Source organism: Haliaeetus albicilla, chromosome 8 (assembly GCF_947461875.1).
Source record: "Haliaeetus albicilla chromosome 8, bHalAlb1.1, whole genome shotgun sequence".
Classification (NCBI taxonomy): domain Eukaryota; kingdom Metazoa; phylum Chordata; class Aves; order Accipitriformes; family Accipitridae; genus Haliaeetus; species Haliaeetus albicilla.
In genome coordinates, this window is record NC_091490.1 from 33,386,617 (window position 1) to 33,413,277 (window position 26,661).

The 26,661-nt window shown below is 36.8% G+C and overlaps 1 protein-coding gene across 9 annotated transcripts in view; it reads left to right on the forward strand.

Annotated features, from left to right (window-relative positions):
* Window positions 1–26,661, forward strand: part of RABGAP1L (RAB GTPase activating protein 1 like) — a 268,383-nt gene that overhangs the window by 132,201 nt on the left and 109,521 nt on the right. For all 9 annotated transcript variants that reach the window (XM_069789632.1, XM_069789624.1, XM_069789623.1 and 6 more), the window contains 2 exons: window positions 15,236–15,349; window positions 25,310–25,384. In XM_069789632.1, coding sequence (XP_069645733.1) covers window positions 15,236–15,349; window positions 25,310–25,384 — 189 coding nt within the window. The remainder of the gene's footprint in view (window positions 1–15,235; window positions 15,350–25,309; window positions 25,385–26,661) is intronic.

Sequence of the window (26,661 nt, forward strand, 5' to 3'; positions counted from 1 at the left end):
GTCCTTCAGCTGGTAGAAATGTCCCTCTGACTGTACTCTCAGCTTGTATGGACTATGTGCCCTCAAATAGTTTTCTGTGATTTGGAAGCCTCTGTGCTGTACTAAAGATACTAGACAGGAATTTTAAGATTGGAGGCGTGAGTAGAGGTGCAAGGATTGTATCTTTGAAGTTTTAGAATAAAATGGAATAGAGTAGTTCTGTTGGAAGGGACCTAAAACAATCATCTAATCCAACTGCCTGAATACTTCAGGGCTGACCAGAAGTTAGAGCATATTATTAAGGGCATTGTCCAAAAGCCCTTTTTATCATCAAAAGCATGAGTTGCCTGTGTGACGCAGCAAAATGAGATGCCATTCAGAATGGGTTGTGCAGCTTTATCATCCTTCTGCTCCAAAGATCAGATTTTATTACAGCAATGTAGCGGGATAGCGGCGTTACAGTTCTTACAATGACTTATTGCAGTTTTGTGTTTTCCCAAATTTTTTCCACTGTTTCTCATACATGAAGTAAAGTTTCAGCAACTGCCAGCAGCACATGCAGTTTTCAGTAAGCCAGTATTAAATATGAGACCCCTTGACTGAGGAGAGATTTCTTCCTCCACTGAACTGAACTGCTCTGCAGGTTTTGCCTGACCTGAAGTGAAGTTACTTCTAAAGTAAGGTTTAGCCACTCTGCCATAATCTATGTGAGCAGAGTTCAAATTTCACATATTTGGTACATAAGGTTGGTTGTGTCTAAGTTTAAATGCACATCCTATTTTAAGGAAAGCTTACCAGCTGTCCTGTTTGTTGGTGCTTCTTTTTTTGACATTAACTTGTTTACATTTGTCAGCAATAAGAATGACTTTCGTAAAATAGTTTTGTCCTTATTGTTTAGTTCTTTCTTTGCAGTTGGGAAGAGAATGTATTTGAGAAGCATGTGATATTCTTCAGGACTTATTAAATCTTCTGACTGTGCTATATGCTCCTTAAAAGTGATATACACATTCTTATAAACATATATGGCATTTTTTTTTAAAGCAGTATGAAATACCACTTTACAAAAAAGAGAATAATAAGGTTTTTTTACCTTCTAGATTAAACTTGCTGTGTTGAACACTGTAAAACTTGGATGGATCTCATTTTTATGCGCCAAATGATCTGAAGTAATGTAGGCTATTAATCTGTAAACTCATAGGTACCTAAAGGCTACCAAGTATTCCAGAAGGAACACCCTCTGCAAATAGAAAAAAAACCCAAATCGTTATGCGACTCATAAATATTACCTACATAGAAATATGGATGTTCCGTACAAATGGATGGAAATAGATGCATAAATGAATGTGTGGTGTTACAGAAATGTGGATTCAGAAGTACTAAGAAGCTATCTTTATTTGCAATATTCTCTGATACACATTTATATGCTTTTAAGTAGATCTTTCGATTAACATTTCCTTTCATTTGAAAGTTAACGATTGTACATGGTGGTAAAAGTGGCAAATATGCTATTACAGCACTGTAGGTTAAGCGTAAGTGAGCTAAGGTCAAATAGATAAGGAATCGCACATTATAACCAAATGAGATCTGAAAGCATCTATTAAGAAACGCGATGAAGAAGTGTAATGCAAGATACCATAATGCTTGTTGGAAAGAGTAATGAAAACAAGACTGACCATTTGTTATCTGTATTCTTTTCAGTAATACTTGCAAGTATCCAGATCAGAGACTAATACAGCACATGAAATGCTTTCTTCAGTCTTGCTTTCTAGCTGTGATAATTAAGTACAAAAAGTTAACAGTGGTATCCAAAAAAGCCAATATCCACTTAAATAAGCCCAAAGTATATAAGCAACTTTAAGAAGTTTAAATTTTAATCTACATAAGTTGTATATTGTAGGAGTTCAGGAATTCTTGAGAGATTAGGATCATTTTAATAGTCTGCTATATGCTTCTAATACTTGGAAAAAACCCTTTTCATCTATCTAATAGCTGTAACTAGGTTTTATATAATTCCTTAGCCTGCATAGTAAAAAACTAATTTGGATTTTCTTTCAAGCTGATTTTCATTGATTTAAATTAAGATAAGATATTCGATTTATAGCTTCCTTTTATGAGTCAATGAGAACTAAAGGCAATCTATTTGGTACTTCTCTCTTGTCTGCCATCCTTTATCTTGTTTTATTTCTTCTTGGTCCTCTCCATTTCACCACCTCTTCTTGTCTTCATTTCTGTCCCTTCTGTTTAATTCAGTTTCCCTCTCTCCCACTTTAGATTTTTCTCTGTCCTGCATTTTAGTCCCTGCTTGCTGCTCATTGTCTGTTGATTCAATTGCACAATGAGAGTCTGACAGAACTTTTTTTCCCATTTTGCTGTTGACCAGCCTGTTGTAATCGCATTTGTAAAGTACTCGATGTCAATTTAACCACAGGTTGGAGTCTTTTCTGCACCTCAGGCAAATATACATATAATTAAGTAACAAAATTTCATGAGAAGTACTTGGTCTGAAAAGCCAAGAGGAAAAAAACAGGAGGAGGAAAAGCTAAATCAAGGTTTACCCCTTCACTGTAACCTTGTTGCTATATGTTATCCTTCATTATACAGCAAAAAACATGCATGCAATTGCACAGCTCTGAGGGATGATGCCTTTGCAAATTGCAGCTTAACCTGATCTGTCTTGATTTATGAGGAGTCATTTTTGTTGGCAGTTTTGAGAAGGTCTCAGAAGTCCCAAGTACTTTTCCTTTGCAGCCAGACCTGCTGAGCCCTGTGAGAGGTACCTTTTGTGTCTTTCCAGTTTTCTGTCATACCTGATTAGGATGCCCATTTTGTTAGTTCTTCTGCCTTCTGCCAATATCTTTTTAGATGTTCTTGGAGGTGAAAAGGATATGGTGACAGGGAAGTTACTAAGTCAGTTTAATTTTCAGGTTTTTTGTAGGTGGGTTTTTGGTTTTGACAGACTTTGCAGTAGAACTTGGTGCATGAGAATTAACTGTCTGCGTATACAATCTTACTTAAAAAATGGAGAAGTAATTTTCTTTGTGTTCAATGTAATGATCTAGTAACATAGTAAACAAACACTCCAAATTGTAAAATTGTGTTTAATTGATGGTGACCCTTGAAAAGTATTGGAAGAAAATACACTTGACTTCTGTCCAGCTGTGGGGTTTTTCTTGGGGGGCCATGTGTGTGTTGGTGTTTAAACTTCACCAGTTTAGCTTTACTTAAATGTTACATGGTTGCTGGCTTTTGTTGTAGACCTTAACATAACTGAGCAGCATAACTGAGCCATGTTATGACTGCAAATGCATGGAAGGTGCTCCTATAGCATTAAAAACAAGTGCTGTCTCCTGGTATTTTTTCAGAAATACCATTTATATGAAGGGATTATTGTCTCTTTGTGGTTTGTTTTCATTTTATCATTATAATTTTGTTTTATTCTTCCATGCATGAGGATTTCTACTGAACCCAGTTAATTGCATCTTATGATGATGAAAGTAGCTGTTTTCATGTGTCTCGTGGTTATTCCTTGTTTCTTATGGGGTGGGAAATCATCGACTTTCCTATTTGTATTGCTCATTGGCATAAATGTCCGAGGTGCCAAGAACGGCAATGTTGGTTCACTTAGAATTAGCATATTTAAACAGATTCACTTTTGTTTTGTCATGGAGAGTGTACACATAGACATTGACAGAAATTTTGTGTGTTACTTCTGAAAATGAAAGGATTCAGTAAGAGATGGTTGTGAAGTAACAGTATTATCTGTAAACTCAGATAACATCCCCATCATAACCAGAATAGTTGGAATAACTAAACTTAATCATTAAATGAGAGGTGGACATAGGCCCCCTTGGTTTCTTACAAGGAGAGAGAACAGCTGAAGTATCCCTGAAATCTTCTTATTGCTATACAGTGCCTATAAAAAGTGCTTGAGACGTGTTCAGATACACTAAAAAGTAGTATATAGAAAACTGATAACATTTGAAACTGAGTTAGGATTATTTTTGTGCACTGTGCCGTCTTTGCACTGTCTGGTCTTTATTGTTATGACCCATATGTGACCAGATAAAAACGTTCTAATGTCAGTACTGTATTGATCTGAGTCTTAGGAGGCACTGAATCTAAAGTGAATTTCAGTTTTCAAACAATAGGAATGAACAAGATCAAAATACGAAGGCAAAAATTGAGCTTTTGATGATTCACACACAGCCCCATAGGTTCCAATTACATGCAGAGCTCTATAGCATGGCTCTTGCTTTCTCATATGCAGCGGTTACACTGCTGTCTCTTGGCTGGGAAGAGTGGGCCTACAGGGCTTATGCTGAATTCAGACATCTCTGTAGCCTGAAAAAGCTGGTTTTGCTTGAGAATTAGAGACACGGTTAGAATGAGCTAGTGGACATGCTAGTTTCTAGCACGCTAGAAACTGACTGGCTGGAATGCAGCTTTGCAGAAAAGGACCTGGGAGTCTGGAGGACAGCAAGTTGAACATGAGACAGCCTTGGGCCCCTGCTGCATAGAAGGCCAACACTATCATCCTCCTGCATTAGGAGGAGGGCTGCCAGCAGATCGAGGGAGGTGATCCTTCCCTCTGCTCAGCACTGATGAGGCCACACCTGTAGTGCTGGGTCTACTTCTGGACTCCCCAGTATGAGAGAGACATGGACATACTGAAGAGGTCCAGCAAAGGGCCAATGAGTAGATGAAGGGAATGGAGCATCTCTCCTATGAGGAAAGGCTGAGAGAGCTGGGACTGTTCAGCCTGGAGCAGAGAAGGCTCAGGGAGATCTTATCAACATGTATAAATACCTGAAAGGAGGCTGTCAAGAAGACAGAGCCAGGCTCTTCTCCATGGTGCCTGGTGACAGAAGCAGAGGCAATGGGCACACAGGAGGCTTCACTGGAGCTTAAGGAGAAACTTTTTTACTGTGAGGGTGACGAAGCACAGGCACAGGTTGCCCAGGGAGGTTGTGGAGTCTTTACCCTTAAAGACATTCAAAAGCTGTCTGGACATGGTCCTGGGCAACCAGCTCTAGGTAGCCGTGGTTGAGCAGGCTGGTTGGACCAGATGACCTCCAGAGGTCCCTTCCCACCTCAAACATTTGTGATTCTCTTCTTTCCAGTATTTTTCCTCATAAGTTCATCTAAAATTGTATTAAAGGCTTCTAGTAATAAACTCAGATACCGACAACTCATTATAAGCCTAGGCAGCATCAGCTTAAACCTACTTTTTGCTACATGTAGTGCTGTTAGGAGGTGAAAGTCCCTTTGTGCTGCATTCCTTCTCCTTGTAACTGGGAGAATATTTGAGGAAAGGGTTAAGGGAGATCTGTAGACTGCCCGTATCAGCATCTCTAAATTGCTTATGTCTACAATTTATCTTGAAGCGAATTCCAGAGCTGCATTCGCAGTGCACGTCACCTGTAGTGGCAGTGGTGGTTGCTCAGCAGAGGCCTGGAGGACTGCAGTTTCAGCAGCTGTTTTCAATGTCTCATACACTCTGAAGGATCCAATGAGGAAATGTGCATCAAGTGTTGTCCAAATTGTAGATGAGTAGAACTTTTTTTCATAAATTTATTTAAAAACCAGCAACAAAATAGAATAAAACATTATGGGCAACGATATACTAGCCTTATCTAACTTTTCCTTTTAGTACAATGTTGTGGCGTCTCCATAATTATTTCTATGTTAGGTATGAAAGTGCTTGACACACATTAGTGCTTATTTGTGGATAGTGTCACTCTAGATTTACCAGTGAAGGACTTGATGCTCACAAATAGTACACGCTATTCAGTATATCCACAATTGAGGCAGGCATGAAAACCATATGCTTGTACTCCTGTCCTTTTCCCTAACCATCTGGCTAGCCTTCATCTCCTGCAATGCACTGTTTCCTGAGGCTGGAGTAAAGACTTTAAGATCTTGTAAAAAAGTGATTTTGATCTTATGTGCTCCCAAAGAGCCACAGTCTTTGTCCTATAGTCTGATGTCAATGCTGAGTGATACAAAGAGCTGTCAAGTCAACAAAACCACCAGATTTTGGATTTCTTATATAAAGAATAGAGATGATTACTCTATAATGGGCTTGTTGATCTTAGTAGTTCTGGAAGATGAGTGGTTCAAAGAAGTATGTATTTCCAAATACCAGGGTGCCTTCACAGTAAAGAAAATGTAAAGGCGGTGTTGTTGTAGCAAGTATTAAAACGAAAGCATCCAGGATATCAAATGATTAATTGAATTTTGTACCTGTCATCAGAGGGTGGATCTGGGAGGTAACAGAGTTGGTGTTTTTTACTTATTGTACACATTACTGCTGACCATAGGTCTTGCTGAAGTGTTTCTGTCTGGATTATTGGAAGAACTCCACTGTTTAAGAACATGAGGAGCAGACGTTTCCTTCTTGAAGAAATAGTCTGCGTACTTCAACAACTACAAACTTAAGAAGCTTTTTAAAATCAATGTACTGGCAAATCTTTATCTGCATAGTGCTGCAAGGCATTTCCTGCTTGTTAAAAATTGGCATCACTGAACCAGATAAACTTTCCTGATATTGCAGCATTTTCTCTTTGTATTAACATTTTGCCAGCAGCAGGCGATACAAATGCTAAAGGTTAGGGTGTGCTAGAGGCCCTACGTAGCTATGAAGTTTGTTATAATTCTTTCTTAGACCTGAAGTCACTTGTCTTGCAAAGGAGAAGTTAAGCAACTTGGGAAAGCAACACTTTCTTTAAAATCTTAAATGGACCAGTTACATTGATCAAGTCATCTTTTGATTGCCAAAAGTAGGTTTAATTTCAGAATTCATAAAAACATGTTGAAAGAAACACTGACTAGACAGACTTCTACTTGGTCACTGATGCTGCAGGAAACTAATCTTCTAAGACCTAGGTTTTTAGAAAACTAAAGATTTATTTTTTAAGCAGTAGCTGTATTTTTCTTTTTTCATGCTTCTTGTAGTGAAGATTTCTAGGTGGTTGTTTAAAATTCAAGTAAGTTTTGTATCACCATCAATTAAGGTAGTTAAATAGGAGTCAAGTATTCAAATATGCCACCATTTCCATTTTCTGTAAACAGTTTCACATGAGTTTTCCACAGCCATCTGATATTGGTGCAGTTAAGTATTGTTTGTTAGAAGTAGACCTTACCTTTCCAGTTGCTTCTAGAAATTACCCAATGAGTTGGTGGTAGAGTCAGAAATATTTGAATTTCAAACTACAGATTAATCACAAGAACATTTTTCCCAACCTTTACAAAAGCAGTTGTGTCTCTAACAGAGGAGACATAATCAGAAACCTAATCTAAAAATTAGCAAATCAGAAGGAACTTGGGCAAAATTAACTTGCTACATGGATCAGTCTGTGGGTTACCTTTTTACTTGTCTGTTAATGAGATAGTGCCTATACACATTTCAGAGAAAAAAAGGTGAAATGATGATGAGTGAACTGGATAACATGTCTTTTACTTGGTCTAATATATCTTCATGTCCTCTGGAGAGGCCAATCTTCCTAAGTAATAGCTATTAAAAACAAGAGCAAACCTAAGACAAAATCCAGTGCTTAAAAAATTCTCTCCAACCTTTAAAAAGAACACTGGATATTATATCTGCTAAAGATCATGTGACCCAAATAAAGCCCCAAACATAATAAAATGGAAATTGAAACACTGTGATACCTACAAACAGTTGTGCGTGGCCCTTCATGCCAACTATACATCATAAGGGGAAAAAAAAGCCCAAACCCCATCAGCTAGTATACAGAGTGCCTTATCTTTTGTGGGAGATCAAGGAGCTTTCAATGTAAGTGTTTAAGAGTATCTCTGAATTCATAGTGTAGCATGCCAATGGCAAAAAATTGAGCTTGGTGCATTCAAAAGTTGATCTCTTTCCCAGTAGTGCAAGCAGCATTTTTCTTTGGACAACATCTTTCAGAAAGGCTATGGCAGAGTAAGGAGAATAAATTATGTATCAGTAGCATATAAGAGAGGGATGGTGTAGAGAATAGGAGAGGGAGAAGGAAAACAAAACATGAAGATAGTAAAGGTCATGGATATTATTTGTTTTTCAGAACAAGAGAGTGTATGCAGAATTGATCATTTTGTGTCTGATCTAGTTTTGCTGTGATTTTTTTACAGAAAAATGTCATTTCATCTGTTGCTCAACCTTGTCAAGATCTGAGCTGTTTCTGCCTTACCTCTGTGACTGCTACAATATTACTTTCTTTTTTACAGCTACATACAGAATAATATTTACATAGGTCTCTTTATTATTCTAGTACTACTTTTTTTTTTCTGTGCAGTCTTTAAGAATCTTGAAGTTGTCATTCTCTGTGGTCCAAGTTTACCTTGTCCAGCATCTTGTAGCTGAAAACTGTCAGCACCAGGTTCTGGGAGAGTTAAAAGCCTCATACTGGGCAGTTGGCCAGTGTGTCTTCATCAGGGCTCCTCCTCCCAAGTGGTTTTAAGATTGACTTAAGTGTTGAAAGAAATACAACAGCCTTTCAAAATGAGCATCATTCCCTGTTTCCTTGGCACTCACGTGGGTGATCATATAAATAACAGAACAGTTCATAACAAGCTTTTGGCCAATCCAGTCCCAGTGGTACTCCATCTAAAAGTATTAGGGTCCCAGCCCACAAGCATTTTAACAATTGGAGAATTGGCTATTTAGACATGATTGGTAATTTTGCATTCCTAGTATAAAAAGGAGCACATTGTAGATGCTTTTCTGAGGATCCTGTCTTGGGAATTCTCAAAATTTGAGGCATGAGCAGCTGCCCACTACCTTGTCAAACACAGCTTGAGAAGAATGGGAGATAATTTGACAAAAGAAGATGTCTACTTCCTTGGGCAGAGCTATATTAGTAATCCAAAATATTACGCTGATGAGAGAAGAGAGCCTTTGATACTAAATTTAGGTCCAGGCTTGACCTGTCAGAAGCCCAGGACTGCTCAGATTTGAACTATTGATTGGGCCCCATGTCCAGTAGGACTGTTGTTTCTTTCTGCTTGTAGAAAGCAGTTTTGCCCAAGCAGCAATAAATACAGCTGATACTGAGCCAGAATTTGCAAAGTTCAGCTGACCACTGAACTAACCTAAATATTGTGTTCACTTTAAATATCTTGATATGTAACTGTTAAAAAAAAAAAAGTCTCTAAAGACTAATCCCCTGCTTTTTTTCTCAGTTTCTGTTTCTCTGTTAATTAGTACTCTTTGAGTATTATATGCTTTCAGCTGAATAAAAGCTGATGGTGATTGAAAGAAAATCTATTTATAGAAAAGAGCTGAACTACAAGGTATGTATTACAAAAATGCTACAAAAGAACTGAGCATAAGCCAAACATCTTCTATTCAATGTTTTTAAAAGGAAGAGCTATTGATTTTTTTCCAAATACTGATTGGTAGGGAACCAGGGATTTTCTTGGATCACACATTCTACTTGGAGGGTTATGATATGTATGGAAAATGATGAGATGAAGGAGGTTGATGACGTGTGTATATATGCTTGCACAACATGATGTCAGTTTCACTGAAAGTATGAGTTTGGGTGGATGTCATTAATAACAAGGGGCAAAGCTACATGACAGTTACGCAGATCATTTCAAACCCATACTAACTGACCTCATCTATGTTGTGTATTTTGTATTTGCTGCCTATTTGTGTTTGTGTTTTAGAGAATTTAAAGTTGTTATTCATATTCCTATGTGTGCATGTGTGGAAATGCACAGGACCACAAAGAACTTCAAGGAACAAAATAAACAATATGCAAAAAAATCTGTTCCTTCACCAAAATGCTTAGGGTACTGAAACAATGTCATAATGTCTAATAATGTGCACTTGGCGCGTCAATATTTAAATTTACAGCTTTTCAGGATGAAGAGGCATGGATTTGTTGAGGGTACCTCATCCTGCTATCAGCAGGTCATATGTTTCCACATCGTACATCTCTGGCTAAACAAGAGTGATGATCACCTGTGGCGGTCTGGGAGTTTTTGCTTTCCATACAACATGTAGAAAAGTTTCAGTAACTAATCCTGAAGGGACATGATACACCAGATTTCCAGGGCATGGTAATTTTAGATGTTGAAAGCCCATTTTGAAGTTTTTTCGTATCCTAGTTTCAGCTGGGATAGAGTTAACTGTCTTCCTAGTGGCTGGTACAGTGCTATGTTTTGAGTTCAGTATGCAAAGAATGTTGATAACACTGATGTTTTCAGTTGTTGCTCAGTAGTGTTTAGACTAGAGTCAAGGATTTTTCAGTTTCTCATGCCCAGCCAGTGAGAAAGCTGGAGGGGCACAAGAAGTTGGCACAGGACACAGCCAGGGCACCTGACCCAAAGTGGCCAACAGGGTATTCCATACCATGTGACGTCCCATCTAGTTTAGGAACTGGGAAGTGGGGGCAGGGAATTGCCGCTCGGGGACTGGCTGGGTGTTGGTCGGCGGGTGGTGAGCAATTGCCCTGCGCATCATTTGTACATTCCAATCCTTTTATTACTACTGTTGTCATTTTATTAGTGTTATGATTATCATTCTTAGTTTCTTCTTTTCTGTTCTGTTAAACTGTTCTTATCTCAACCCGCAGGTTTTGCTTCTTTTTCCCAATTTTCTCCCCCATCCCACTGGGTGGGGGGGAGTGAGTGAGTGGCTGCGTGGTGTTTAGTTGCTGGCTGGGGTTAAACCACGACATTTGGTTTGTGGTTTTTTGGTTTTTTTTTTTTCCTTCCTTTTCTTACTTTCCTTGGTACTCTGGACACAACCTCACTATTTTTAGCTAGTGAAGAGATGAAGCACGGGTGGGACAATATGATGCAAAATCAGCTGATTGAACCTCACCAGAGATGCAGACCTTTTAAATGGGTCCAATCAAGTGAACTTGTACTGAGTCTCTGGCACACACAAATCATATTGTTTTTGTGTGTAAACATATGTGATAAAACCAAACTTGATGGAGATAAGCCCTTGGAAGTACAATGTGAGAACTGCCTACTCCTATGCATAATGATATATTCTCGATCACATATATTTCTGTGGTTTTGGGTTGTCTTCTTCCTGGGATCTCTGCTTTGTGTACAGAAGGAATAGTGCTTATCTAATGAGCAACTTTTTTTTTTTTCTTTTTTTTTTTCTTTTTTTTTCTTTCTCCCCCCTTAGTATTTTTCATTGTGTAACCCTGTGCCTTCCTATATATCATTCAGAGCAGGATTTGAGGATGAAGTTACTATTTTACTCTTTGGCATTTCTGTAGGACTCATCACTACAGTATTTCAGTGCTTCAGATGTTAATTGATTTTCGTAACACCTACTGAGATGGGGAATTATTATTAACCAGGGAAATGGAACACAAGGTGATTGAGGTCAGAAGTACTGCTCAGTTTGAATGCCAGGTGTGAGACACATGTGACCCCTGGTTTATTATTTTTTTAGTATTCATATAAAACTCTTGAATTCCTTTAATTGCAGCTGTAAGTAATTCTGCATTTCTCTATATTGAGTCAACCACTGTAATACAGGCAGCTGTATAGTAAGGAAAACTCAGATCACCACTCGTGGGATTTTTTGCGTAAGTGATGTGCCTGGTTTACATAAGTAATTTTGGGCGGAAGTGGGGAAAAGATCTGAGTCTTAACACAGCATTGAGATGTTATGCCCCAAGAGATTTTTCTTTCTTAATACATTCTTCTGGCTTATACCACACGTATCCTCCAGTTCTTTCAACAAAGGAAGCAAGGCTCTACCTACAGTCGTCTCTTCTACTCCCTAAACGTACTTCATCAGCAGAATAGGTACACTCATGGTGACAAATGAGTAGAGGTCCTTTTTGGAGTGTGCGTGAAATGTTCTTAATTAAAAAATAATTTCTGATGTACATACATAAAGATGACCCTGTATTTCTTAATTGTGAGTGCCTATGTACCCTTAATTTTCTTTTAAATTTATTTAATATAAACAGTTTTCTGTTCTGTTCTGTATTTCTATGTCAGTCTGCCTTCTGGCATCAAATGTCCGCATTCAGCAGCATCTTAATAGTTTAAAATGGCAGCAATGTCAAGGAGTCAGTATTCCAGTACAGTTGCTTCACAGTTGCAGAAGTTTAGCTTTTTTAAAAGTGAGACGACTCAAAGTAGATAGCTTGTTCAGTAGGATGTCAGCTGTCATATAGTTGACATATGAAGATAATTCTTTTCCTCAGTAGAATATTGTTTCTCTGAGTTGGCAGCACAGAAATGATGATTAGAAGTGAGAAAGATCATTAGAACTCTGAATGCTTTGATAGCCATCTCACCTTAGCTTTTTTTCATAATAAATTAACTAATCATGACTTTCAGAAGAATAAAACCTAAATTTGGATAACTGTAAGCTCATTGGCTGTGGTACTCCTGAGAGCAGCACTATCAACAAACTCTTATCTGGGAAAAGGTAGAAACTTAACCGAAATATTTTTTATGTATTTTAAGAAGTAGTTCTACACTGATCTTCACCCTAGACTATTTTCTTGTTTCTCTTAGATTATGGTTTGTCATATTTCAGGTGGATGTTGTCTTTTGAGAAGGAGTTAATTCTCCTGCCTCTCAGCTTAAATTTTATTTTGGGTCCATTTAATTTTTTCCTCTAGTTTTTTAGAAGCATCTGTTGTTAATAATGCTGAATGAAGACTCTGCTTCAGGTTCCTTTTAACTCAGTAAATGCGAATTTGCATTTGGGCCTTTACACAAATATTTTTTGGTCCTACCTCAGACATCTACCTTGTCAACTTCTATGTGCTCAATTATATGTTGGCCTCAGTTCAAGAAAACATAGAAATACAGGGAATTCAAACACAATCTGCCTGCCTGACAGAAAAGCCATGTATGTGCTGGATGTCGTGGCCTTCCTGTAACTTTCTTTAAAATGCCTGGATCTTTTCAAATTTTTGCTGAAGAATTAATGTAACAGATTTTTATAATGGACTCAGTAACTGTGCTGTACCGGTAGATCTTAAATGCTGTTTAAGGCATTTCCTCACAATGTAACTGAAATGTCAGATCAATCTGGGAGGAAGACTGCAGTTATTTGGCCCCTCTTTGTTTGAAAGCCATGTAAATGAAAATATTCATTAAAGAAGTCTAATTAGAGAACTGTTTATTATTAAATTTTTATTCTTATTCGGTGTTTCGTTGCATGTGATTTAGATTGTGGTTAGTTTTGGTTGCTAATAGTTGCATGATGCTTAGATGTCCTGAAAATCATGATGATAACCTGGTGAAAGCATAGAAGTGTGTTTATTTTCTCCAGCAGTACCAGTTAGCATAATACAAACATCACCTTTCTTCGTAAGATTTCCTTTTCTTAACACATAACAGTATGCCTGGTATTTTACAAAATACAGATCGTGTTATTGTCTGGTACTAAAAATGTCATTGTCAAGCAAAGAGAAAGCGACAGTCGAGATGACTGAAAATTAGGACATCGTAAATGGATAGATTAATGATAGCAAAGATTCAGGAAGCCCATGAACTTTAGAGAGAGATTTGAGAGAGCAGAAAGAGGAAGACTTCTATGTGCAAAAACTGGAAGATTGTCCCAAGTGCACAGAGGGATGGGGAAGAAAGATGAAGCCATAGTATAGCACAAAGGGTGGAGAGAATCGAAGGAAATGAGAACACAGATGAGAATAGAAGATATCTAGATTTAAAAAAAAAAAACACAACTTTTTTTTTCTTCTTACTTATCTGTGATACTCAGTTGAGTGCTGTTAGAAAACATATTACAGTGACATTTATGCTCATTGCAACTATAGCTATTTTCTTAGCTGCCATTGAAGTGAATGGAGAAGTACAATGATGGGTTTTCATCTCTGGGGTAGCCTGATCCAGCCCATGGTGATGTCTTCATGTGTATTGGTTATGGATGGGCCCAAAAGGAAACGGTAGTTGGGAATTGCTGTGAACTTCTGGCTAAACCCCCACAGGCAACTGTATTCCTGTGTGGCATTGGCTCACTATAGAGGCTTTATGGGATTAGGAAACCACCTAAATTCGGGAGATTACCTTGTTGGTGACTCCGGCAGGTGTAAAGAAGTTTTTATATGGAGAGTCCTGGATTACAAACTGCAGTCTGAGGGTTTAGAAGCTTTTCTGTAACAGAGATAATTTGTTTTCAAGGTAGAAGTATTTATAAAGGATTTATTTTCTAAGTCGCAGGTGAGGATTCTGTTGGTTTTTCCTTTAGGATTACAAAGGTAATAGACAAAAGCACCGTTTGATATTTACGAACCTAAAGGTACTATCTCACACTGAGGGTAACTGGAACCTGAAGATAATTGATTAACTGTTGTAGTTCCAGCTCTGACATTTTGATGCCGTTTCCTCATACACACAGTGGTATTTCTCAGGTCTGATTGCAATGATTTCCATCTTTTTTATAGAAATGCAGTATCATAAGCAATTGGTTCTTTATCTACAGAGCTAGGTATGTCTAGGGAACAACTCGGTTGCCTAAACATGGGCATTTGGTGTCATTGTAGCTGTCTTTGTATATGCAGATCATCCACATGGAGCTTGCAGAGATGATGCAGCACTTAACAGCAGACTTGTATCCTTCTGCAGTAGCAACTGCTTACCAGGCAAGATTGTCTTCAGGCTTCTAAAATGGCATCTGACACCACTGTTTAGGCACCTGAACTTATCCTTAGTTGCTAGTCAAAGTAAAAATGTAGTTGAATTGGATGGTAGCAGGGAAAGATACGGGATTTATCTGACAGTATAACATTTTCTGGTGGTACTTCTGGGTTTGTTCTTTTAAAGACCACTTAATGGTAAGCTTTGAACATTTCTAAGTAACAGTTACAATTTGTAATTAACGCTGTTTGTATGGTAGATGATATACATTTAAAAATAATACCTCTGAGCTTGCAAGAGAGAGACAGTCTAATTTTCTGTTCTTTTTTTTTTTTTACTTCCAGAGAAATACAGTAAGCATGTGTTCTGTGGTAAAAATGCACATACAATTAAATAACTAGTAATTTCCTATGAGTTTTAAAGTTGAACTGTAAGCCTGAAGGACAGAAAACATGCCACGTTGCTCTTGTTAAACTGTCAAGTTATTCCTGCATATGAGACTAGAGGATTTTCAATTTCTTCTCAAAGCATTTTTGGAGGATGAGTCAGTAAAGCAGTTATCTAATGTATCCACGTTGACTGCACACTGAATTTTATATTCTGTTGTGTTTAATTACACTGTTACCGGGCTAATACATCAGGATTTTTCTCTCTTATTTTACAGGATTCTGCTCAAGAAAGTGTCATTACACGAGATATTCATCGTACATTTCCAGCACATGATTATTTCAAAGATACAGAAGGAGACGGTCAGGAATCTCTATACAAAATCTGTAAGGTACAGTCAGTACTCTGAATTTTAAAGTGTGTTCCATATTTTACTATGACTGTATTTTGCCCTGATAACCCTGTTCTGATCCAAGTCACTAATCAATAAGATTTTAAAGCTTTATTTAGATTGCATGTGGAGAGTGTAGTGTTTCTGCAGCACTGCATAGACTGAAGTACTTTTTATAACCTTGCATTTTATATCTCCTAAGATGTGTATGAGAAGAGCGAGGCTCAAGCTAGTTTTACTAATGGGCAGTTTGGTATCAGAGGTCCACTTCAGTAGAAGCATGGTGTAGTGGAACTTTTTTTGCTCTGCTGGTAGAGAGGTCTGCAGAGGAAGAGAAACCCTCAGAGCAAGCTCTGCTATGAGGTTAAGCAAAAATGTCTCTAGATAATTATCTAGAAAACAAGTTAGCTGACCTTTCCACAAGCAATGTGTGTGCATAGCTTTTCACTTGTAGCTCTTGGATCACCTCTAATTTTTCCAATCAACTTAATTTTTTCCGATTTGCACATGGGGAAGTTGAGGTACTAAATGAACAGATTTGTCCAGCTTGTACAGACAGACTTTTGTGCTCATGAGAGATCCAGAAGGTAGAATATTGCAGCTAGACAGCTAGTTCTCTGGCTGTCAGTTGCAGATTTTATTGTGTTTCTGGCAGTCAGTTTTCATTTTACATTTTTTTCTACATGTAGAATAAATGATTGCCTTCAACAAAGCCATTTCCACTTCCCTTCCTTTTCCTTGTTACTGTGTTTCCACCTTCAGTTAATTAATAGACAGAAATGATGGAGTTGTCATAAGCAGAACAGAGTGTCCTGCCTTTGGGGTATAATGATACATATTCCTGTTCTCCAGATAAATTCTATGGTGATACAGACTCCTATTCAAACAATAATTTGGATGACTCTTAAATATAGCTGCTTAGGCTACATATATTGAAGTTCACTGTCATAAGTAATTCATATTAAAAAAAGAAGTAAAAAATAAAGGAGCCAAGAGAACTTTGAAGCAATTACGTTGATTTCTCATTAATCTTGGAGGGCTCTAGAGGGCTACAGGAAAACAGTTCCTGTGCCAGTCTTTGAAAAGAGTAACTAGGACAATGCAGGTAATTGTGGGCTTGTCAGTTTGATATCAGTTAAGTGAAAAATGATGGAATAGCATTCAACTTACCGAGAATTAAATGTGAGAAGTATATTATAATGAAATTTACTGAAATTTTTTACTATGAGTTTACTGAAAATAGATCTTGGCAAGCTAATAAAAAAAAATACAGGTTTCATTGGTGAAGGTAATTTTACCAAAATTCTGTAGATCATGTAGTCTGCCATGCAAAAAATGTATAAATGCTGGACAAGTTAGAACATGAACAAGACACGTTAAAGAATTAAAAACTGGCTAGCTAGCAGGTTACTAAACACCAGCACTGAATAAATGTATTTCAGACAAGGCATCATGAAGATCACTTGTTCATTCGATGCAAGATCACTTGTTCATTTGGTGTACTCTGGTTAGTCACCTAAAAGAAAACAGAAAATTCATTTCTGGTAAAGCTGTCTTGATGACACAGAGAAAAAGGGAATGGTAAATAATGAGGTGTTAAAGGATGTATAGATAGATGTATCTTGTGTAGGAATAGAATCACTTGAGTAATTCAGTATTTTACAGCTGCAGCTGCTGCTTTTATTACTGTGTCCAGAATTAAAGACGACTACTTCTACATTGGAAAGAATCTGTAGAAGTTCCATGAGGATGATGAAAGGATTTGGGAACATACTTTGGAAAGAAAAACTCTTTTTCATGAATGAGTATCTCAGTCTATTTTGTTTAATAAAGAGAAGATAAAGGAGTGAGTCTGTCTGAACTAGAAGCAACTTAGAGGAATTATCTGTCTAGCAGGCAGCTTCACAGAGGCAGAGATCTCGGATCTTCCTGGGTTTTCTGTACTAAAAGTGAAGAATTCTACCCATCTTCCAAAGCTGGGAGCCTTCCCTGCTCTCAGGGCCTCTACTGCTCTTGCAGAGAGAAAGTTGCTGCAGATGTTGGTCCTCTTTTCTTGAAGGATCTGGATTAGAGGCCTGTCAGCGTGTACATCAAGTTGAGGACTGCTTTTCCTGTGAAGCATTTTGTCTTTATCTGCAGTTGAATGACCTCTGCCACTTTGCCACTTTCTCTTGATATGAACATGTTCTGCGTAGCATCCTTACAGTCAGCTTTTAATTTACTGCTCCAAACAACTTTGTCTCATCAGCAGTCTTTGTTACTGTGCTATTTTTATGTGTTCTGTATGATTTGTGAATATTTTCAACAGCATCATCCCTAGCATGTCTTTCTGTAAGGTTCTGTGCGTGACCTCACCTTCATTCTGTAGGTGAGAACTGATTGTTTATTCCTACCTTTTGCTTTCTATCCTTTAATCAGTTGTTTGAGTGCATAAGAGGACCTTCTGTGGCAGCTTAGTTCCCTAAAAAGCCTTTGGGAAGGGAGCTTGTTGAAGGTTTTCTAAAAATCCTAGTAGACTCTATTGACTGCCTCATTCTTTTATGTGCTCATTGGTTCAGAGAAGGATTTGGGAAGCATTGCTTCCTGGTAGAACAGCCACATCCAATCTTCAACATTGAATTATTCATAAGTTTACTGATTTTTATTCTTGACAGTTTCTACCTACTTGTCAGTATTGAGATCAGACATAACTGCTATGTAGATCTCTAGGCAGCAACTTTTCCTTCATCCTTGCACTGTTTTCTTAAACAGCTATGGCTGTGTTCTACAGATAACCTGTCTATGGCCGGGTCTGACTGGACCTTGAGTTTATGATTGATGTGGTGAGTTTTAGAGAAATATTTTTAAAAGCTAATTAATTTGCTTATGAACTTGCCGTTCCATTGGAAAAAAAATTAATAATCTGTGTTGGAAGTAATATTGTGGCTGCTTTGTATTACAAGAATAACTTTTAACAGAGGTGCTGTGCACTCATGCCCTTCTTCTAACATGAAAGCAAGATATTTGAAGAATGGGATTATTGAATAAGGCTGGAAAGGTCTATCCTCAAGTGGGAGGGTAAAAAGCTGAAGAGCATTTTCTTCATTCCCCACTGAAATGAGAGATGATGTGAGCTGTCAGATAAAAAGGAAAACCATTAAAAGCTCACTGCCTCATTTTAACGGGTCTGTCAGTTTTAGTTCCGTCTCTTAATCTCTTCTTCAGAACAGTAGGAAATCGGGAAAGATGGAAACTTTTTCAGTTGGAGAACATTTATGTGACAAAGTATCTAAAAATAAACTTTAAGGCTGACAATGGTGATAAGGAATGAAAAGAGTTCCAGATTTTAGATAGGAGATTTCACTTGAGAACATGGCATAAGCTAGATTTGCACAGAGCAAACATCTTTGGGAAAATAGTACTGTTTCTTGCACACTTTCTCTTTAAATACTATATGAATTCTAGCTCTATTTAAAGAGCTCATTCTCTGTGTTACAATGCATAGCAGAATAGTACTCTTGACCTACTTCCATGCGTGCATATGTAGTTAACAGCTTAATGCTCCAGGGAATCAAAGCACTTGGCAGAAACAGTCCTCTCAACTGTTTGGAGTGTATGCGGTGCAGAATTTAACGCAAGATGTGTTTTGTCTAATTTTCTGATTAAAGTAACTCCTATTCGACAAACAACCACTGTGACTTTAATAGGAGAAAGGGAGTATGTTGCAGGGAAATCAGTCAGGTTAGCTAGGTGAGTGTTCTTACTGGGCAAACTGGAAAAATAGACACAAGTTTTTCCTGATTTTCTGAAAAATGTTGAATTACTTTTCAGAGATTCAAAGTTGGTGTTAGTGTTTTCCAGTAAACAAAGGCATTATGGAAGGATATGAATCATTTGTATCATGACATAATTTGTTACTAAATACTTATCTCCTTGGCTGATCAAATTTGTAAGTTTTTTCCTAATCCCAGTCATACTTGCCTGAAGGTTTTATGCACAGGATCAGTGTGATAGCTGGTTTAGTGTGAAACAAAACACTCCATTTTAGTTGTCATTCCAATGCCTGTCTGTCTGTTGGTACCCACATTAGTAGAGGAAATAATAAACTTTTTCTAGCAAAGCTGATACTGAGTGGGTTCCAATATGGGGGGGTTTTGGCTTTCTTTTCTGTATAATTGAAATGTGAAAATGTCTTTGAGTTGCTCTTCTGTGACCAGTAGCTTCTATGCTGTGATATGCTGTGAATGATGGATTAGTCTTTGGCTCATCCTTCAGCATGGCAGAACTGCTGCTTAGTGCTGTCCTGTAAGCTGATTGTCTAACTTTCATCCTTTTTTTACATTTTCATTTCCATTTCATTGCAGCATCTTTTTTTCACATGGTCACCTCTTCTCAGCGTGCACATATTCTTCCACATTTTTCAATTTGTAGCATCTCCTCAAATTTACAAACAGGAAGTTTCAGTATTTGTCGACTTTGGTTTGATCATTTTTTAGAGAGAGCAAATCTCTTTCTTTCCTATAGGAGTCTATTGGCCAATTTTAGAATAAACACAGAAGCATAAACAGAATCAGTTAAGAATTATTTTTTGTCTATCTTTAGTTGTTTGTTTTCTTTGTTCCTGGGTTGAAGAGCAATTTTAGTAAATATTGTTGTCTTGTTTCATGCAAAGGATTTTTAATGTTATCTTGTCTTCTTCCATTTACATATTAATAAGGTTCCTTCTCTGTGCATCTGTGCTCAGCAAGTAAGCAGTGGTACTGTTCTTGCATATGGGGTTTCTGCTGAGGCTGTACTAGTGAAAAGGTCAGGATTGTGAATCTTGAGTGCTGGAAAGAGAGTGAAGGCTTTAGTATGTTTGGAGGCCTGCCTGAAAAAATGTGAGGATTTCTTCATTCTCTCGGCCCTTATAGCTCTGGAGGAGGCATATTGTATAATATATACGTGCTTCTCCCTGATACTCAATAAACAAGTAACTGATTTCTAAAGATACAGTTTTCAGTTAACACAGAAATTCCTTGTATAATGTGATACATCCGAAATGCTGCATTTATAGGAATATTATTACTTTCAAACTGTTAGCCTTATAATAAATTTAGGTATGGAGTTTTAAATTATAGTGTCACTAAAATTATTCAGCGACCAAGCATGTAATAAAGTACCCTGTTGTGTGAGAAGTCTGCATCAAAGTATGGATGTTTTCTTGAGACAGTTGGTTTTTCAGACACCATGTAAGACTTTAAACTCTACTAAAATGGACTTCAGCACAGAGCTATGTCTGTATCAGACATCGAGTAGATTCCCTAGATCATTTCTGTCATTTTGGTAGCAACACAAAGGTAAGTAATGAGAGCAAATCAGGCTTGTAATTCTCCCCCAAAAAACTTGCATTCAATTCCTGTTACATTTTCCTTTTTCCTGGGACACAGGTGCTGGATATCTTGTATGGCTGTTAACATGCATTGTGCCAGTGTGCCTGTCGCTTTTTCAGAGAAGTGAGTGTTTCCTGTGCCAGGAAACATTATTACTGACAGGAGAGATACTGTTATTGCAGATGAGAGATGGAGATCTGTAGAGCCTCTGCTCATACCTTTCCCACTGCATTGCCCTGAAGTGTGCGTGTGGGAGTGAAAGCTCTGGAAATGTAAGACCTTTGTATGAGGCAGGCACTAGAGAAATATTTTTCATGAGCTCTCTTTAGTTTCTAATGTAATTGTAATGTTTTGTTTCTAATGTAATTGAGTTACTATGGTAAAGGCAAATTGGCAATGTGATTGTAAGCTTGTATTTGCTAGTTAGTGTTTTGCATTTTGTTGTTTTAAGTACATTTGAACCTTCAGCAACTATAAGCAATCATTTTCATGCTTATGAGGATGCAAAATGGTGAAAAATGTTTCATTCTAGAATTTGAGACGTACTCTCTACTCTTCCTTTTTTAAAACTGCTGGGACTCATACACAGTAGTTGCAGAAATCCCAAATCTGAGGTTTTAAATTCAAATCAGCAACCTTTCCATTTGTCTTTCAAATGCTGCTTACTTGGAATTTTTCTGTCTACAGGAGATTCTGATCTTGGGAGATTTTCCATTAATTATTTTAGAGAAGAATTTCTGTTCATCTCTGGATTCTTCATTCACTTTCCCAATATGCAGGCAGTTCCCTATCATTGACTTTATTTGAGGAGACTCTGTTGCTTCCAAAGTATTTGCTTTCTAATGATGTTGTACTAATAACTGCATAGTAGTTCTTCTCTTCAGAAGACAGATAACTATTAAAAAGATGTTTTCATTCTGTGACATCTTCATTTAGTTAAAATGAATGAAAGTAGGCTTCAAGTCAGAATCTTCATTAAGTCCCATTTATGAGACAGAGAATATTTAGAATCTCAGTTAACTAGAGTATTGTGATTGGAGATTCCCCAACAGCTTAAGAAAATAATAACTTAAAAAGACGACAACATTGTCGCAGGTTGTCATGGGAAAAATCCCATTGCCTTGAAATTACAAAGTTACAAAGACTGCAACGGCAATAGAGGATTTGGGATTTTGCTTTGTTTTCATATTTCATGTGGAAAGACAAAGTTAATGCTCCTCAGTCCCTTAAAAAGACAAATCTTAAATAATTAATCTTAGATCTTTTGTTAATAATACAATATTATAGTGGTATCTGTAGGCAGCATCCTTATTTTTGAGGCTGTTTTGGTTAATTACGTTATATTTCAGCAATATCAAGTCCCATAGGTTACTTAAAACTAAAAAAGTATAATTGGAAATGTAATATGCATATAGCTTCAAAAATCTCTTTGCTTTGGGCAAATACAATGAAATCATGTAGATTTTAGAGACTTCATTAAAAAATAAATCTTTAGTTGCTGGGATTATGATGCTTTGACTTAACAGCAGAATCTTTCTCACTTTGATCTAATTCTCATGCAGAACTGAAGTTAGTATGTAAGTATCTGATAACAGCTGCTTGTGAAAATCAGATTTTGGGGAAGGACCTAGTTGAAATGCATTGCAAAAAGCAAGCAGATCAAGCAGTTAATATTTTTTTTTCATAGTTGTTGGTTGCTTCAAAGATTTGTTAATGATGACATCCTTTTACTGACTGGGGCCCTCAGACATTTTTCTCTTGTATATCCTGTATATATCTGTGTGCAATAATTAATCTGAAATATTTTTTTAAACCAAATTATCCAGTACTTACTGATTTGTAGTTCTGTGGATCACCTCTTTTTACAAATGCTTCAAATTTGTCATCTATTCTTCTGATTTAATCAGCCAGTTAGTGGATTACCAGTTTACTCCCCCCCTCCTCCCCTCCCCCCCCCCAGGCTTTTTGGGTGAATACTGTCTGTTCTTAATAAATTTTTAGTATTTTTATTCCTTTTCATTTATCATCTCTTCTGATACTCAGTTGGAGACAGATCCTTCAACACATCCCATTAGAAATGGTTCCAGCAGGATGACAACCCCTGTGATTCTTCTGTAATAAAACAGACACAAGGAAAGTTCATGTGGATTTTCTGCTATAGTTTAAATACAACTTTTCTACCTTGATCATATATTTTCCAAGTAGAGGCTTTGCCTTCCTGCTCTGGATGTGTTTGAAATGGATTTATTGCTAGTTTTAATGTGTTTAGGAAGTTGATGATGAGAGTATTCTTGGTCTTCTGTCATATTTTTATGTTTAACATGCAGAGTGAGGATTTTTTTGCACCCTCCCCATTTTGCCTCTTTTGCCATCGTTTCAACTTTTTTCACAATCTCAGAAGGAGTAGCTTCTTTATTTCTGATAACTTTCTTTCCTTTTTAATCTGTGTCAGTTTTGGAGGCAGTTTGTTCCAATGTGTTGGTTTCTCAATAGTTATTTTAAAACTTGTTTGGATTAATTTATTGCTGTTTTCAGCAAATTACTAGCTATTGTGCTAATAATGCTTCTCACAACAGAGAACCCCCACGCGTTCATAATTTGCTATTAATTTTTCAACTTTTTTTTTTTTAAGTAAAAGTGTTGTTATGTACTATGAAGAAATCATAAATCAAATTTATTATTTGTAATTCTGCATATCTGTTTGTAAGCAGACCTGGCCTTTCAAAAGCAGAAATAATACAGCTTTTAAGAATATTGCAGAAATAAAATATTAGGCATTCATAAACTGATAGGTTTTGGGAACAAATAGACAAAGACTCATGATGATGATGATGATTAACCTGTGGATCGTTCTAATTAGTCATATGTAATATTAATTTAAGTGTTGAAAGTAATTTCTGTTAATTCAGTGCTTAGTAGCTAAAGAGTAATTTTAAATTAATGTTTTCCAGGAGAGCATCCTTTTTTTCCAATTCAAAGTTTTGTATCTGCTATTGTATACTTACAGAGTTATTTTTTATATTCTACTTTTGTGGCTAGAGCTGGTTTAAACTAGTAAGCAGTTTGTAATGGTTCATTAATTTTTTTTCAATAATTTATATGACTAGTCTTCTTGTATTTGCTTGACCACTGAAACTGAGCAATGGACTGGGATTATTTTCAATCAGATTCTAACTAATCCCATCTAACATACTTGAAAAGAATGGTAAGCAATATAGACAAATGGCTAAGAGCTGTAAGTCACAGTTCAGTTTATCACAAAGCTACAAATGTATTATGAAATGTATGGATGAGTTGTTTATAAACAGTGACCTTGAAAGGAATACTCAGGTTATATTCTTTACAGAAATCTTCTCTTCTGAAATCATTACAGAATTCCTTATAAATATTTCTTTCTTAGTTTTTGCCCATCAGAATGAAAAAGGACAGGTGGTTTAAGGACTTTAAATATGTTTTGGCCTCCTTTTCAACATTTCTGGCAGAAATTATTTGCAATTATGATAATACTGTTGGCTGGAAGGGAGTCACATCTGTTTTTGAGTCACAATTCTTCTTACCTTTTGAAGAGGCAGCTTAGCCAACTTTAAAATATTGTATGATAGACTCAGGTGGGTTTGGTTCCCCAGCATACCTGACATTGTTTATTCACAGTCTCACTGTGCTTCCTTTCAATGAATTTGCAATCTTGAAGTCATTCAAGACTTAAAAAAAGAAGATAAGCACGGTGTTCCAGTTTGAAACATTCTCATCTATAAACAGTCTTGGTGGCGGTTTGGGGGCAAAGTGGATTTTCTGATTCATGTGGCTTGTTCCTCCCCATAACTCTGACCTTGTGCTTTTGTTTTCCCTGGCTGTAACCTTAGTACCTTACTTACTCTCTGAGGATGTCTCTTTCTCCAATGTCAGTCCTGCTGCTGCTTATACTTTCTCAAGTTTCCTCAAATTCTTAACATCCTCTGACATCTCTTTAGAAACAGTATCTGTCGTCTTGTCTCGGAAAAGTAAGAGAGAAAGAAAGGTTGGTTATTTTAGTTTTGTTTTTTTAAGAGTAAGAAAAAAGTAGTATGTCAGTTATACCACATGAAAATGAGTCTTGTTCATTCTTCAGCTTAACAAGGATATGGAAAAACTGTTTCTGATTAAATTTTCAAGCTAGAGTAGTTCTCAGAGGTATTCTAACAACCAACCTCAGGCTCTATACTTTCATGATGTCAGAACTTGTTTTTCCAAAAACAAACAAGCACTCTTCCCACAACACAAACTACCCTGGTTTTTATATCATATTTGTTAAGTCATTGAAGTTATATCATTACTGACCTCAGCGGAATTATCCTTGATTTAGGTGAAGGGAAATTGCATCCAACTTTTTTCATGCTGTTGGAAAAATAAAAATAAAAACTCACAAATATTACATCTATGGAAGATTGAGGGTGACCTGCAGATGTTTTCTTAAGTGCCCTGAAAGCCTGTGCAAGAATAGTTACAGTTTCACTCCCTTTATTATTTTAGCCTGCATAGTATTACATATTCTGAATAGCTCATTGATTATAACACGTTTTGATAATGTCTGTGTGCATTTTAAATATATGTTGACTTTTATTTTTTCTAGGCATACTCTGTCTATGATGAAGACATTGGCTATTGCCAGGGACAGTCTTTCCTTGCAGCTGTGCTTCTACTTCATGTGAGTTAATTGCAAAATGAAAGCTTTGATATTTGAAACGAAAGCAGCTTTAAAATCAGTAGTACTGTAACATGCTATTTGACAGATATTTACTGTTGTTTATTTGTCTGTATTCATTTTCCTCTCGTTGCTTTTTGGCAAATAGTGACTAACAGCTTCTATCTTTATGAATGTAGATTTCCTTTATATAGGAGAAATCCATTAAATTGTCAAGTACTTTTGTGTCAAAATCTGAAACTGGTTTGTTACATACTAATATTTTCTTTTCATTTAGTTGTCACGTGGGTGAACTCCCTTTGTGTTTACGGGGAATTTAACTTCGGGACATATTCTCAGAGTAGCTAACCAGAGCAAGTAGTCTCATTAATTTTCAGTGAGACTTTTTCTCCTAGGGATGTTTTATAAAATCTTTTGAGTGAAAGCTGAATTTTAACCTTGATATTTTAGCCTGTGAGCAAAAACTGTACAAACTTTGATTTGTTGCTTCCTATATATACATGTGCATGTATATATAGAGATAGATAGATAAATACACAATTTTTATACCTGTAAGATGCTTTAACTTTGATGTATCAGTGGAAAAGCAGCAGATTCAAGTAGTGTGGGTATTGTAAAGAATATCTGAATAAACCAGCCAAAAGCCCAACAACAACTCTTACACGGGCTCTTGCCTGCTTTTTCTGTCAGGCTTTAATTAATAAATTATTAATCATGGTTGAAATACATTTCAGATTGTGGTTTTGAGTCAGCTTTTGGTGGTATCTATGTTATACACATACTTCCTAAGGCATCTAGAGCTCAAATTCAGATTAATTTAAGTTGTAATTCCTAGTGAGATCTCTGACTCCTTGAAGACATAAGGAGCATGCATGATACACAGTGACAGTGTTACAGAGAAGCTTTAGATTCTTTAAGGATAAACCTGAATTAGTCACATTATTGCAATCCCACCTATACTGCAAATTAGCTTTTCTAACAGTTATTTTGCCATCAACTTTTTACCCAAAGAAGGATTTTTAAGTTCCACTGGAAGAATAAGCCATTTTCAATACCAGAGTTGTTTAGAAATGAGTGGGTGTCACATTCTTAACATTTGACTAATACTTCAGCTCCTCTCACTTAGTTGCATGCTGTCATTACTATAGCGAATCACCTCTGTTTTTAGTGTTTCTGGAGTTAGAAGAAATTGCCCTGTACACAGGGAATACTAAATGGCAATTACATTCATTTTAATATGCCCTTTATAACATTTGCTTTCATAATAGGGTATTAAACTG